We start from the raw sequence: 15,000 nt of genomic DNA on the forward strand, positions 1-15,000 counted from the left end.
CTCACTATGACTCACCTGTCCTTACTATGGCTCACCTGTCCTTACTATGGCTCACCTGTCCTTACTATGACTCACCTGTCCTTACTATGACTCACCTGTCCTCACTATGACTCACCTGTCCTTACTATGGCTCACCTGTCCTTACTATGACTCACCTGTCCTTACTATGACTCACCTGTCCTTACTATGACTCACCTGTCCTCACTATGACTCACCTGTCCTTACTATGACTCACCTGTCCTTACTATGGCTCACCTGTCCTTACTATGACTCACATGTCCCCACTTTGACTCACATATCCTTACTATGACTCACCTGTCCTCACTATGACTCACCTGTCCTTACTATGACTCACCTGTCCTTACTATGGCTCACCTGTCCTTACTATGACTCACCTGTCCTCACTATCACTCACATGTCCTTACTATGACTCACCTGTCCTCACTATGACTCACATGTCCTCACTTTGACTCACCTGTCCTCACTATGACTCACATATCCTTACTATGACTCACCTGTCCTTACTATGACTCACCTGTCCCCATTTTGACTCACCTGTCCTCACTATGACTCACAAGTCCTTACTATGACTCACATTACCTCACTATTCCTGTCGTGTCACTGTGACGAGCGAGTGAATCTTCTTCCGCAGGCGAGGAGTCGCTGATGATCTTCGTGGACAAGAGGAAGTTGACTCGGACCTCGGAGGCCGGCGAGTCCAACGGGACGTCCGTGTCCCTGGAGTCTCTGCACCAACTGGCCGCCTCCTACTTCATCGACAGAGAGAGCACACTGCGTACCCTCCACCACGTCCAGATCGCCTCCACCGCCATCAAGGTACACCTGGTCACACCTGTTCACACCTGGTCACACCTGTTCACACCTGGTCACACCTGTTCTCACCTGTTCTCACCTGTTCACACCTGGTCACACCTGGTTACACCCTGTTCACACCTGGTCATGCCTGTTCACACCTGGTCACACCTGTTCTCACCTGTTCACACCTGGTCACACCTGGTTACACCCCGTTCACACCTGGTCATGCCTGGTCACACCTGGTTACACCCTGTTCTCACCTGTTCACACCTGGTCACACCTGGTCACACCTGGTCACACCTGGTTACACCCTGTTCACACCTGGTCATACCTGTTCTCACCTGTTCTCACCTGTTCACACCTGGTCACACCTGGTTACACCCTGTTCACACCTGGTCATGCCTGTTCACACCTGGTCATACCTGTTCTCACCTGTTCTCACCTGTTCTCACCTGTTCACACCCTGTTCACACCTGGTCATGCCTGTTCACACCTGGTCACACCCTGTTCACACCTGGTCACACCTGGTCACACCCTGTTCACACCTGGTCACACCTATTCACACCTGTTCACACCTGTTCACATTTGTTCACACCTGTTCACACCTGACTGAGCATTATAAGTTAAATATCATTGTTTTCCTTCTATAAACCCTTGACCTCTGCTTTTTGCGGCGTGTTGAGACGTGACGTCACAGGTTATTCAAGAGCCTTCACCCCCCCCCCCCCCCCCCCCTGATACAACGACACAGACCAAGATTATAATCAGAACATGAATCAACAAAATATACTTGATCAATGTAAAGAGTTCTTAAAATATACAAAAAATGATCCATGTTGATGATTAAAACTATGTTCATTTAAAACTGAAAAACTAAAAGAAATAAAAGATGATGAAGATGATGATGAAGATGAAAATGACACTGATGATGAAGATGAAGATGATGATTATGATGAAGATGATGAAGACGATAGCGTTGAAGATGATAATGATGAAGATAATGAAGATGATGAAGATGATGATGATGATAATGATGATAATGATGAAGATGATGAAGAAGAGGAAGAGGAAGAAGATGATGAAGATGATAATGATGATGATGATGATGATGATGAAGAAGATGATGATGATGATGATGATGATGATGAAGATGATGATGATGATGATGATGATGAAGAAGATGATGATGAAGATGAAGAAGAGGAAGAGAGGAAGATGATGATGAAGATGATGATGATGATGATGATGGTGATGATGATGATGAAGATGAAGAAGAGGAAGATGATGATGAAGATGATGATGATGATGATGATGATGATGATGATGATGAAGATGATGATGAAGATGATGATTAAGATGATGATGAAGATGATTAAGATGATGATGAAGATGATGAAGAAGATGATGATGAAGATGAAGAAGAGGAAGATGATGATGAAGATGATGATGATGATGATGATGATGATGATGATGAAGATGATGATGAAGAAGATGATGATGAAGATGTTGATGAAGATGATGATGAAGATGATGATGAAGAAGAAGATGATGATGAAGATGAAGAAGAGGAAGAGAGGAAGATGATGATGAAGATGATGATGATGATGATGGTGATGATGATGATGATGATGAAGATGAAGATGAAGATGAAGATGAAGATGAAGATGAAGAAGAGGAAGAGGAAGATGATGATGAAGATGATGATGATGAAGATGATGATGATGAAGATGATGATGAAGATGATGATTAAGATGATGATGAAGATGATTAAGATGATGATGAAGATGATGAAGAAGATGATGATGAAGATGAAGAAGAGGAAGATGATGATGAAGAAGATGATGATGATGATGATGATGATGATGATGATGAAGAAGATGATGAAGATGATGATGAAGATGATGAAGAAGAAGATGATGATGAAGATAAAGAAGAGGAAGATGATGATGAAGATGATGATGATGATGATGATGATGATGATGATGAAGAAGATGATGAAGAAGATGATGACGATGAAGAAGAGGAAGATGATGATGATGAAGATGATGAAGAAGATGATGATGATGAAGATGATGATGATGATGATGATGATGAAGAAGATGATGAAGAAGATGAAGAAGAGGAAGATGATGATGAAGATGATGATGATGATGAAGATGATGATGATGAAGATGAAGAAGAGGAAGAGAGGAAGATGATGATGAAGATGATGATGATGATGATGGTGATGATGATGAAGAAGAGGAAGATGATTAAGATGATGATGAAGATGATGAAGAAGATGATGATGAAGATGAAGAAGAGGAAGATGATGATGAAGATGATGATGATGATGATGATGATGATGATGATGATGATGATGATGAAGATGAAGATGATGATGAAGAAGATGATGATGAAGATGATGATGAAGATGATGATGAAGATGATGATGAAGATGATGAAGAAGAAGATGATGATGAAGATAAAGAAGAGGAAGATGATGATGAAGATGATGATGATGATGATGATGATGATGATGATGATGAAGAAGATGATGATGAAGATGATGATTAAGATGATGATTAAGATGATGATGAAGATGATTAAGATGATGATTAAGATGATGATGAAGATGATGAAGAAGATGATGATGAAGATGATGAAGAAGATGATGAAGAAGATGATGAAGATGATGATGAAGATGATGAAGAAGATGATGAAGATGATGAAGAAGATGATGATGAAGATGATGAAGAAGATGATGAAGAAGATGATTAAGATGATGATTAAGATGATGATGAAGATGATGAAGAAGATGATGAAGAAGATGATGAAGAAGATGATGATGAAGATGATGAAGAAGATGATGAAGAAGATGATTAAGATGATGATTAAGATGATGAAGAAGATGATGAAGAAGATGATGAAGAACAGGTCGTATCGTGTCTCCAGGTTCTTAACAACACACAGCTCTGGTAACTGATCTGGAAACTTGTCGAGTGTTTGTTTGGCAGCGAGTGAAGAAGAATGAATTCAGACTCGGAGGATCATCTTCACTCAGTTACAGAAAAAGAAACACACACACGATGGATTAGAGGTTTATCATGATGACGTCATGAAGGCCGACGATGAAGAGGATGATGATGTGGATTCTTCCTCTCCAGCTCCAGATTAAAAGGCTCGGTCCGGTACCTCGAGGGTTAAACGTGAGCCGGTGTGAATCCCCGGGAATGAAGAATCCGCGTCTATATTGGGAAACGCATTAACAATCAAGTGTACAAGATGAAATCAAACGCTGCCTTCAGGCGCCGCGGGATTCTATTATGTTTCTGTCTGAGATGTAAAAGTGATTGATGAGCTGGAGATGATTTTCTTCTCGCCGTCGCCGTGAATCTCGAGTCCTCATCAGATCGGGGAGTCGGCCAAACACCAATAAGCCGCCGTCCCGCGCGGCGTCGTTAATTAGCCCCTGTGATCGCGGTGGCGCCGGCGAGCGGCTCGGGATCTTCTCGGCGATGTGAAGATCGGCGGCGGCGCCGCGTTCATTCATCACGCTGTCACTTCTTATCGTGAGGCGGCGGTTGAAAACGTACGACTAGAAGGTTCCGTCGAATGACCACGATGTTCCCGACGACATCGACGATGTACGCCGTGACCCTGGACACCTGACATGACCTCTGACCCTTGAATGATGATCAGGATCTCGAGTCTCTACTGGCTCCATGACTCAAAAACAAGTCACTTTTGACATCTTCATAACTGGGTAACATCCTAAAAAGATAGGTAACCATGGTTCTACGAACGGATGCGGGGCCTCTGGGAGGGTGACATCACGGGAGCCTGCCACCTACTGGTTGGTGAGGGAATTGGAGGGGAGTAAAGAATAAAACCCATGAGCGAAGCCCTGCTGGAGGGCCTTGCATCATGAAGTAGAACCCGTTACCCTCTCAGGAACGCTGTAACAGTTGTACAACTTGGTAACAGTTCGATGACTTGGTAACTTTATAACATTTCTATAAATTTATAACATTTCTATAACTTTATAACATTTATATTACTTTGTAATAATTCTATAACTTTATAACATTTCTATAACTTTATAACATTTCTATAACTTTATAACATTTCTATAACTTTATAACATTTCTATAACTTTATAACATTTCTATAACTGTGTAACAATTCTAGAACTGTGTAACATTTATGTAACTGTGTAACATTTCTATAACTGTGTAACATTTCTATAACTGTGTAACATTTATATAACTGTGTAACATTTCTATAACTGTGTAACATTTCTATAACTGTGTAACACTTCTATAACTGTGTAACACTTCTATAACTGTGTAACATTTATATAACTGTGTAACATTTCTATAATTGTGTAACATTTCTATAACTGTGTAACACTTCTATAACTGTGTAACATTTATATAACTGTGTAACATTTATATAACTGTGTAACATTTATATAACTGTGTAACACTTCTATAACTGTGTAACATTTATATAACTGTGTAACATTTATGTAACTGTGTAACATTTATATAACTGTGTAACATTTATATAACTGTGTAACATTAATATAACTGTGTAACACTTCTATAACTGTGTAACATTTATATAACTGTGTAACATTTATGTAACTGTGTAACATTTCTATAACTGTGTAACATTTCTATAACTGTGTAACATTTCTATAACTGTGTAACACTTCTATAACTGTGTAACATTTCTATAACTGTGTAACACTTCTATAACTGTGTAACATTTCTATAACTGTGTAACACTTCTATAACTGTGTAACATTTATGTAACTGTGTAACATTTATATAACTGTGTAACACTTATATAACTGTGTAACATTTATATAACTGTGTAACATTTATATAACTGTGTAACATTTATATAACTGTGTAACACTTCTATAACTGTGTAACATTTATATAACTGTGTAACATTTCTATAACTGTGTAACATTTATATAACTGTGTAACATTTATATAACTGTGTAACATTTATGTAACTGTGTAACATTTCTATAACTGTGTAACATTTCTATAACTGTGTAACATTTATATAACTGTGTAACATTTCTATAACTGTGTAACATTTCTATAACTGTGTAACACTTCTATAACTGTGTAACACTTCTATAACTGTGTAACATTTATATAACTGTGTAACATTTCTATAATTGTGTAACATTTCTATAACTGTGTAACACTTCTATAACTGTGTAACATTTATATAACTGTGTAACATTTATATAACTGTGTAACACTTCTATAACTGTGTAACATTTATATAACTGTGTAACATTTATGTAACTGTGTAACATTTATATAACTGTGTAACATTTATATAACTGTGTAACATTAATATAACTGTGTAACACTTCTATAACTGTGTAACATTTATATAACTGTGTAACATTTATGTAACTGTGTAACATTTCTATAACTGTGTAACATTTCTATAACTGTGTAACATTTCTATAACTGTGTAACACTTCTATAACTGTGTAACATTTCTATAACTGTGTAACATTTATATAACTGTGTAACACTTCTATAACTGTGTAACATTTATGTAACTGTGTAACATTTATATAACTGTGTAACACTTATATAACTGTGTAACATTTATATAACTGTGTAACATTTATATAACTGTGTAACATTTATATAACTGTGTAACACTTCTATAACTGTGTAACATTTATATAACTGTGTAACATTTCTATAACTGTGTAACATTTATATAACTGTGTAACATTTATATAACTGTGTAACACTTCTATAACTGTGTAACATTTATATAACTGTGTAACATTTATATAACTGTGTAACACTTCTATAACTGTGTAACATTTCTATAACTGTGTAACATTTCTATAACTGTGTAACACTTCTATAACTGTGTAACATTTCTATAACTGTGTAACACTTCTATAACTGTGTAACATTTATATAACTGTGTAACACTTCTATAACTGTGTAACATTTATATAAATGTGTAACATTTATATAACTGTGTAACATTTATATAACTGTGTAACACTTCTATAACTGTGTAACATTTATATAACTGTGTAACATTTATATAACTGTGTAACACTTCTATAACTGTGTAACATTTCTATAACTGTGTAACACTTCTATAACTGTGTAACATTTATATAACTGTGTAACATTTATATAACTGTGTAACACTTCTATAACTGTGTAACATTTCTATAACTGTGTAACATTTCTATAACTGTGTAACACTTCTATAACTGTGAAACATTTATATAACTGTGTAACATTTCTATAACTGTGTAACATTTATATAACTGTGTAACACTTCTAGAACTGTGTAACATTTATATAACTGTGTAACATTTATATAACTGTGTAACACTTCTATAACTGTGTAACACTTCTATAACTGTGTAACATTTCTATAACTGTGTAACATTTCTATAACTGTGTAACATTTCTATAACTGTGAAACATTTATATAACTGTGTAACATTTCTATAACTGTGTAACATTTATATAACTGTGTAACACTTCTAGAACTGTGTAACATTTATATAACTGTGTAACATTTATATAACTGTGTAACACTTCTATAACTGTGTAACACTTCTATAACTGTGTAACATTTCTATAACTGTGTAACATTTCTATAACTGTGTAACACTTCTATAACTGTGTAACACTTCTATAACTGTGTAACATTTATATAACTGTGTAACACTTCTATAACTGTGTAACATTTATATAACTGTGTAACATTTATATAACTGTGTAACACTTCTATAACTGTGTAACATTTATGTAACTGTGTAACATTTATATAACTGTGTAACACTTCTATAACTGTGTAACATTTCTATAACTGTGTAACACTTCTATAACTGTGTAACATTTATATAACTGTGTAACATTTCTATAACTGTGTAACATTTCTATAACAACACATCCACGACAAGGTGATACTTCTGTAGCTCTTTCTAGAACGACTCTAGCTTCCGTCCTTTGGTCTCATTCTCAACTCAATCTGCAGTTTGACGTGAAAGTCAAGATTAGCAATAATTAATAAGTCACTGGCGAACTCCGCGTGTCCAATGGCGGCTGATTGAAAGTGTGTCTGGTGGCGAGGCTTCATTTCCTCTGCAGAGAAAGAGGTTTAATTCCGGCTGATCCTGCGAGGCTGCTCTGCCTCCACGGGGCACGATAATCTCATTGTGATGTATTTTTTCTGCACTTCCACTTGATTCTCGCCCGGCTGATGAGCTTATCCTCCGCCGACATTAGAGCGGCGACAAAGTGCTTCTCAACACGAGCGCCGTCTTCAAAGACGCCATAAACAGCCCAGGAAAAAAACATCTGCAATGCAAATGTGGACGTCCACGTCGCCCCCGGAGACACCGCCGCAACCTCCAGGTTTCGTCGGAGGAAACATTAACGGGTCTTTATTTCCTCCTTCAAAGCGAAGCCACTTAAATCTCCATTGTTGCTCCAGAGTGTGACATCATCAGATGCTTCTTTTTGAGCAATTATGCAGGATTTGTTCGCAGAAGAACTCGAGGGTTCTGGAGCCGCACGAACGAGTCGGTGGAAACACCTGAGCAGCTCTGGAAACAAGTCAAGGACTTCTCAAACATGGGAGTCCCACTACTGTGAGTCCAAGATATTTGAGTCCACATACTTTGAATATAAAATAACTGAGTCCAACAACAGTGAGTCCACATAATTTGAATATAACATAACTGAGTCCAACAACAGTGAGTCCACATACTTTGAATATAACATAACTGAGTCCAACAACAGTGAGTCCACATACTTTGAATATAACATAACTGAGTCCAACAACAGTGAGTCCACATACTTTGAATAAAACATAACTGAGTCCAACAACAGTGAGTCCACATACTTTGAATAAAACATAACTGAGTCCAACAACAGTGAGTCCACATACTTTGAATAAAACATATGTGAGTCCAACAACAGTTACACTATAAACTTTGAATATAACATAACTGAGTCCAACAACAGTGAGTCCACATACTTTGAATATAACATAACTGAGTCCAACAACAGTGAGTCCACATACTTTGAATATAACATAACTGAGTCCAACAACAGTGAGTCCACATACTTTGAATATAACATAACTGAGTCCAACAACAGTGAGTCCACATACTTTGAATAAAACATAACTGAGTCCAACAACAGTGAGTCCACATACTTTGAATAAAACATAACTGAGTCCAACAACAGTGAGTCCACATACTTTGAATAAAACATATGTGAGTCCAACAACAGTTACACTATAAACTTTGAATATAACATAACTGAGTCCAACAACAGTGAGTCCACATACTTTGAATATAACATAACTGAGTCCAACAACAGTGAGTCCACATACTTTGAATATAACATAACTGAGTCCAACAACAGTGAGTCCACATACTTTGAATATAACATAACTGAGTCCAACAACAGTGAGTCCACATACTTTGAATATAACATAACTGAGTCCAACAACAGTGAGTCCACATACTTTGAATATAACATAACTGAGTCCAACAACAGTGAGTCCACATACTTTGAATATAACATAACTGAGTCCAACAACAGAGAGTCCACATACTTTGAATATAACATAACTGAGTCCAACAACAGTGAGTCCACATACTTTGAATATAACATAACTGAGTCCAACAACAGTGAGTCCACATACTTTGAATATAACATAACTGAGTCCAACAACAGTGATTCCACATACTTTGAATATAACATAACTGAGACCAACAACAGTAAGTCCACATACTTTGAATATAACATAACTGAGTCCAACAACAGTGAGTCCACATACTTTGAATATAACATAACTGAGTCCAACAACAGTGAGTCCACATACTTTGAATATAACATAACTGAGTCCAACAACAGTGAGTCCACATACTTTGAATATAACATAACTGAGTCCAACAACAGTGAGTCCACATACTTTGAATATAACATAACTGAGTCCAACAACAGTGAGTCCACATACTTTGAATATAACATAACTGAGTCCAACAACAGTGAGTCCACATAATTTGAATATAACATAACTGAGTCCAAAAACAGTGAGTCCACATACTTTGAATATAACATAACTGAGTCCAACAACAGTGAGTCCACATACTTTGAATATAACATAACTGAGTCCAACAACAGTGAGTCCACATACTTTGAATATAACATAACTGAGTCCAACAACAGTGAGTCCACATACTTTGAATAAAACATAACTGAGTCCAACAACAGTGAGTCCACATACTTTGAATATAACATAACTGAGTCCAACAACAGTGAGTCCACATACTTTGAATATAACATAACTGAGTCCAACAACAGTGAGTCCACATACTTTGAATAAAACATATGTGAGTCCAACAACAGTTACACTATAAACTTTGAATATAACATAACTGAGTCCAACAACAGTGAGTCCACATACTTTGAATATAACATAACTGAGTCCAACAACAGTGAGTCCACATACTTTGAATATAACATAACTGAGTCCAACAACAGTGAGTCCACATACTTTGAATATAACATAACTGAGTCCAACAACAGTGAGTCCACATACTTTGAATATAACATAACTGAGTCCAACAACAGTGAGTCCACATACTTTGAATATAACATAACTGAGTCCAACAACAGTGATTCCACATACTTTGAATATAACATAACTGAGACCAACAACAGTAAGTCCACATACTTTGAATATAACATAACTGAGTCCAACAACAGTGAGTCCACATACTTTGAATATAACATAACTGAGTCCAACAACAGTGAGTCCACATACTTTGAATATAACATAACTGAGTCCAACAACAGTGAGTCCACATACTTTGAATATAACATAACTGAGTCCAACAACAGTGAGTCCACATACTTTGAATATAACATAACTGAGTCCAACAACAGTGAGTCCACATACTTTGAATATAACATAACTGAGTCCAACAACAGTGAGTCCACATACTTTGAATATAACATAACTGAGTCCAACAACAGTGATTCCACATACTTTGAATATAACATAACTGAGTCCAACAACAGTAAGTCCACATACTTTGAATATAACATAACTGAGTCCAACAACAGTGAGTCCACATACTTTGAATATAACATAACTGAGTCCAACAACAGTGAGTCCACATACTTTGAATATAACATAACTGAGTCCAACAACAGTGAGTCCACATACTTTGAATAAAACATAACTGAGTCCAACAACAGTGAGTCCACATACTTTGAATAAAACATATGTGAGTCCAACAACAGTTACACTATAAACTTTGAATATAACATAACTGAGTCCAACAACAGTGAGTCCACATACTTTGAATATAACATAACTGAGTCCAACAACAGTGAGTCCACATACTTTGAATATAACATAACTGAGTCCAACAACAGTGAGTCCACATACTTTGAATATAACATAACTGAGTCCAACAACAGTGAGTCCACATACTTTGAATATAACATAACTGAGTCCAACAACAGTGAGTCCACATACTTTGAATATAACATAACTGAGTCCAACAACAGTGATTCCACATACTTTTAATAAAACATAACTGAGTCCAACAGTGAGTCCACGTACTTTGAATATAACATAACTGAGTCCAACAACAGTAAGTCCACATACTCTGAATTTAACATACGTAAGTCCAAAAACAACGAGTCCACAGACTTTAAAAACGACAACAGTGAGTCAAACAACAGTGACTCCACAAACTTTGAATAAAACATACGTGAGTCCAACAACAGTTATTCGCCATACTTTCAGTACAACATCCATGAGTCCAACAACAGTGATTCCACAGACTCTAAATAAAACATATGAGTCCAACAACAGGTCATTTATCTATAATGTCTATAATGAATGTTTTATGTTCATCCACCCTTTTCTCAGCCATAACCTCATCCCTCTATTATTTCGTTTTTGAATACATTCATCCATTCATTGATGGAGCTGACATTCATCCATCCATCCATCCTGTCTTCCGTACACATCCCTTCTTTCAACGCCCACATTTCAACGATCGATATCCCTTCATTCTCCGTTCATCCATCTATTAGCGCGACATGTTCCCTCCATTTCTCCTCCATCCTCATCCATTCATTCCTCATCTTCCGCCGACGAGTCTCGTTTTTCCGCTGATTCCGTTCTTTCCACGCGGCCGAGGCGAGACGCTGGGGGTGAAACGAGATAAACAAACGTCGTCTCCTGCTCCGGAGCCTTTGAGCAAGAGTTGATGTTGCGATAAACGCAGCTGTTAGTTCTTCTAACGGACTCAGCACAACCGTCACGTTAATAATTCCTCCGCAGATCGCGCCGCTCGCTCCCAGAAAAACGCTCCTGCAGGTCAGCGCGTCGTCAGGATGTCGGTTCGACTCCCGGGGGGAGGTTCATGTCATTTGCGCAGATGTTCCTGGTTCCTGTGAAATCAAAGGAACACCGTCGTGCGGCTCGGAGGAGTTCCGGGGACGGACATCTGTCGGACTCGTGTCCTCGGAGGCCCCGGCGTTTTAATTAAACGCGTTAATGAGCCAGGCAGGAATTTCTCTATCCAGGAACTATCATGAGGAACGTTTTAATGTCGAGGATGTTAATTAAGAATGTGAGTGTTTGAAGAGGCGGAGATGAGGATCAGCTCCTCTCAATAGAAGAGACTCGGTGCATGGGACCTGTCAGACATCAAGACATGTCAACAGTGAGTCCAGAGACTATCAGTGTGTATCTTCTGTCCGCACACTTTGAATATAACATCCGTGAGTCCTACAACAGTGAGTCAACAGACTATCAGTGTGTATCTTCTGTGAGTCCAACAACAGTGAGTCCGCACACTTTGAATATAATATCCATGAGTCCTACAACAGTGAGTCAACAGACTAACAGAGTGTATCATCTGTGAGTCCAACAACAGTGAGTCCATAGACTATCAGTGTGTATCATCTGTGAGTCCAACAACAGTGAGTCCATAGATTAACAGAGTGTATCATCTGTGAGTCCAACAACAGTGAGTCCATAGACTATCAGTGTGTATCATCTGTGAGCCCAACAACAGTGAGTCCATAGTCTTTCAGTGTGTATCGTCTGTGAGTCAAACAGTGAGTCCATAGACTATCAGTGTGTATCATCTGTGAGTCCAACAATAGTGAGTCCATAGACTATCAATGTGTATCGTCTGTGAGTCCAACAACAGTGAGTCCACATACTTAAAATATAACATCCGTGAGTCCTACAACAGTGAGTCAACAAACTAACAGAGTGTATCATCTGTGAGTCCAACAACAGTTTTTCTACAAACTTGGAATACAACATATGTGAGTCCAACATCAGTGAGTCCACAGACTATAAGTGTGTGTCATCTGTGAGTCCAACATCAGTTAGTGGACAGACTATCAGTGTGTATCGTCTGTGAGTCCAACAACAGTGACTCCACATACTTTGAATATAACATCCGTGAGTCCTACAAAGGTGAGTCCACAGACTATCAGTGTGTATCATCTTTGAGTCCAACAACAGTGAGTCCATAGACTATCAGTGTGTATCGTCTGTAAGTCCAACAACAGTGAGTCCACAGACTATCAGTGTGTATCATCTGTGAGTCCAACAACAGTGAGTCCACAGACAATCAGTGTATATCATCTTTGAGTCCAACAACAGTGAGTCCATAGACTTTCAGTGTGTATCGTCTGTGAGTCAAACAACAGTGAGTCCATAAACTATCAGTGTGTATCATCTGTGAGTCCAACAACAATGACTCCACATACTTTGAATATAACATCCGTGAGTCCTACAAAGGTGAGTCCACAGACTAACAGTGTGTATCATCTGTGAGTCCCACAAAATAGACTCTACAAACTTTGAATATAACATGGGACCCCAACAACAGTGAGTCCAACAACCCTAGGATGATAATTAGGAATGTGAGTATTTGAAGAGCCAGAGATGAGGATCAGCTCCTCTCAGTTGAAGAGACTCATGGTGACCTGTCAGACATCAAGTCACTAATGATGCTAACTTGACGTGTCCGGGTCTGTCAGGTCCGGCTGAAGCACCGGAGGCTGCGACTCGGTCCAGGACTCGTGGTGGAGTCTGTCCGTCCAGGGCGCCTGATAATGAGGCGTCCTCAGAGACGCCCGCGGGGGGACCTGGTCCTCTCGTATCAGGGACCCCCCGGCTGGTTGTGGGCGACAGTCGCCCCTGCAGGTGTCACCCGCGGGGGGTTCCTCTGGGCTTCTTTGCAAACTTCTCCAGAGTCTCTCAGGGTCGACCTGGTGGACTCTGACGTGTCCTCGGTCTCGTTCTATTGTTGTCCCCCCAACGAAAGTCAATAATGCAGGGAAGACAAAAGACCTCCTTAGGTTTCGTTCGTGGAACATATTCAGGAGCAGACGCTCACCGTCAGTGAAGCGTGGACGACGCTGCTGAAGGATATCTAGGACTCGTCTTCTGCGGACAGGAGCGAAGACGGACGACGGTTTTGGTCGACACAAATTTGAGTCGCACAGGAATTATGATAATCGACTACGATTCCTTTTCCGCCGAGTACAAGAAAAATCTTTTCATTGCTCAAACTGGCATTTTTTCAAGGAGCTGCTGAGTCGTCGACGATCCTCGAAAATCAATTGTAACGTTTCAACACTTTCAGCCGCAGCAGAAGGAATAGAATAGAATAGAATAGAATATAAGACACTTGTGTGTTGAACTGCTTTTTACCCTCTTGACTCTAACTTTCTTAACTTTCAGCAACACACGAGTAGAGTCAGTGAGTGACACAAATTAAACGATAAACGTTGGACTCTATTGTATCATCAGTGTGTGTGTGTGTGTGTGTTGTTGTGATGTGTGACTCTATTGTATCATCAGTGTGTGTGTGTGTGTGTGTTGTTGTGATGTGTGACTCTATTGTATCATCAGTGTGTGTGTGTGTGTGTGTTGTTGTGATGTGTGACTCTATTGTATCATCAGTGGGTGTTTGTTGTTGTGATGTGTGACTCTATTGTATCATCAGTGTGTGTGTGTGTTGTTTTGATGTTGGACTCTATTGTATCATCAGTGTGTGTGTGTGTGTTGTTTTGATGTGTGACTCTATTGTATCATCAGTGTGTGTGTGTTGTTGTGATG

General features: G+C 38.6%; 1 protein-coding gene across 1 annotated transcript in view; it reads left to right on the plus strand.

Annotated features, from left to right (window-relative positions):
• Positions 1 to 15,000, plus strand: part of LOC148085105 (BMP/retinoic acid-inducible neural-specific protein 3-like) — a 67,587-nt gene that overhangs the window by 38,981 nt on the left and 13,606 nt on the right. Inside the window, exon 4 of the mRNA XM_087783284.1 lies at positions 653 to 837. Coding sequence (XP_087639410.1) covers positions 653 to 837 — 185 coding nt within the window. The remainder of the gene's footprint in view (positions 1 to 652; positions 838 to 15,000) is intronic.

The sequence above is a fragment of the Callionymus lyra genome, chromosome 2, assembly GCF_982586985.1.
Source record: "Callionymus lyra chromosome 2, fCalLyr1.hap1.1, whole genome shotgun sequence".
NCBI lineage: Eukaryota > Metazoa > Chordata > Actinopteri > Syngnathiformes > Callionymidae > Callionymus > Callionymus lyra.